The sequence below is a fragment of the Pundamilia nyererei genome, unplaced genomic scaffold, assembly GCF_000239375.1.
Source record: "Pundamilia nyererei isolate P.nyererei 1_Seehausen unplaced genomic scaffold, PunNye1.0 scaffold00511, whole genome shotgun sequence".
NCBI classification, from domain to species: Eukaryota; Metazoa; Chordata; class Actinopteri; order Cichliformes; family Cichlidae; genus Pundamilia; species Pundamilia nyererei.
Window position 1 is genome coordinate 79,603 of NW_005187912.1, and position 1,602 is coordinate 81,204.

Genomic DNA, 1,602 nt, shown 5'->3' on the forward strand with positions numbered 1-1,602 from the left:
GCAGGACCCTCAAGCTCCCAGGCCTCTGGTAGAGGACCCGAGCTTGAAGGATAAACCGTCCACAGGGGCGTGCTGGGTGTTTTTTATATATATAAACTATATTCAGTTTCATTTAATTGACCTTTAATATGGTAAATGGCCTGTATTTGTATAGCGCTTTACTAGTCCCTAAGGACCCCAAAGCGTCAATTCCACAGATTGTGATGCAGGGCCAGCATTTATTGATCCTCTAGAGGTAAAGGGAAGTCCCCTAAAACTGCAACTGTTAAATAGTTGAAATTTGGATTCTCAACATAAGAAACTTAACCAAAGTGTTAGCAGAGATATGAAAATGCGCAGGAAAATCTGACGTGCATGGCAAACTTCACAGACGATACTTCGGGAGGAATAAACACACATCAGCCTTAGGCCAATTTGGATGAACGCTCACGCCTCCTAGAGCGCGCCAACTTTATTAACAGCCACACACATGTAAAACACACATCAAACATAAATAAACCCTTTGGCTGTCTCCATAATTGAGAGCACTTTCTCTCTTCATGTCAACACAAAGATTTATGGGTTAAAAAAAAAAGCAAACGGATATATACTGTAGGCCTGTTCGACTTTTCATTAAGACAAAAAGCTAATAAGATGAGCAAATCACATGGCAGCAACTCAGCTCATTTAGGCATGTACACATGGACTAGACAACCTTGTAATGCTCATACCAAGCATCAGAATGAAGAACAAAGTGACTCACTGCAGCGCGGTTTGGAGCAGTACTCCCATCGTTTGGATGGGCTGGTGGTGTAGCACCATGGTCGGGGTTCTCTATCTGAGTTTCTGCAGGAGTTCTCCTCAAGATAATTAAAACTGTAAATAACCATATACAGAAGTTTAATAGAGTAAACTGTTGCCCCCCCAGTGGTAAAAATACAGACGTGCCTGTTACAGGGCTAGTTCATGGTTGACCAGCCTATAACAAGAAAACATGTACACAAGTAAGGGGAAAACAGTTTGAGGTTTTTATGTTCTGCTGTTTACAGTTCAACACGTACCCACATCCTTCCTCCCTGATAATTTCTAAGAGTCTAACCAAGAATATCACAAGAAGTATTTACACTTTAGCTTAACTTCTGGAAAATGTCTTGAAGATCCAGAACAGGCTCAATATATCTCACAAAGATTTTGCACTTACCTGCTGGGATGGTAGCCATGGCTGTGAGGTTCCTTGGAGTCCATACATACAGTCCTCTATGAAAAGACACTGATGTCTCTGATATGTCATGACATACAAAATATCTAATGTTGTTCCAGAACCAAAACATTTTCAGAATACTGTATAGTGTCTACATTTTACTGATTAGCCACTGTAAATGTTTTAGACAGTAAATGAGGATGGTGGAAAGTGAAAGAGTTGCCAGAGGATAATTAGACATGAATTTAGGACTAAATAAAAATGAAATAAAACAAAATTAAGTAAAGGATAAAGGATTTATGAATGCTACCAGTGCAGCTGGATATGTCACAGTACTCCCAGCGGGTGTTGGGGTCAGTGGTGTAACACCAGGGTCCATCACTTAACTCATCAGGGTTTCTGCAGAAGTTGGACTCCAGACT

The 1,602-nt window shown here is 40.6% G+C and overlaps 1 protein-coding gene across 1 annotated transcript in view; it reads right to left on the reverse strand.

Annotated features, from left to right (window-relative positions):
* LOC102192978 (plasminogen-like) overlaps positions 1-1,224 on the reverse strand; it is a 10,433-nt gene extending 9,209 nt beyond the window's left edge. Inside the window, 2 exon segments of the mRNA XM_013907762.1 lie at positions 743-855; positions 1,181-1,224. Coding sequence (XP_013763216.1) covers positions 743-855; positions 1,181-1,224 — 157 coding nt within the window.
* Between the last annotated feature and the right edge of the window lie 378 nt (positions 1,225-1,602).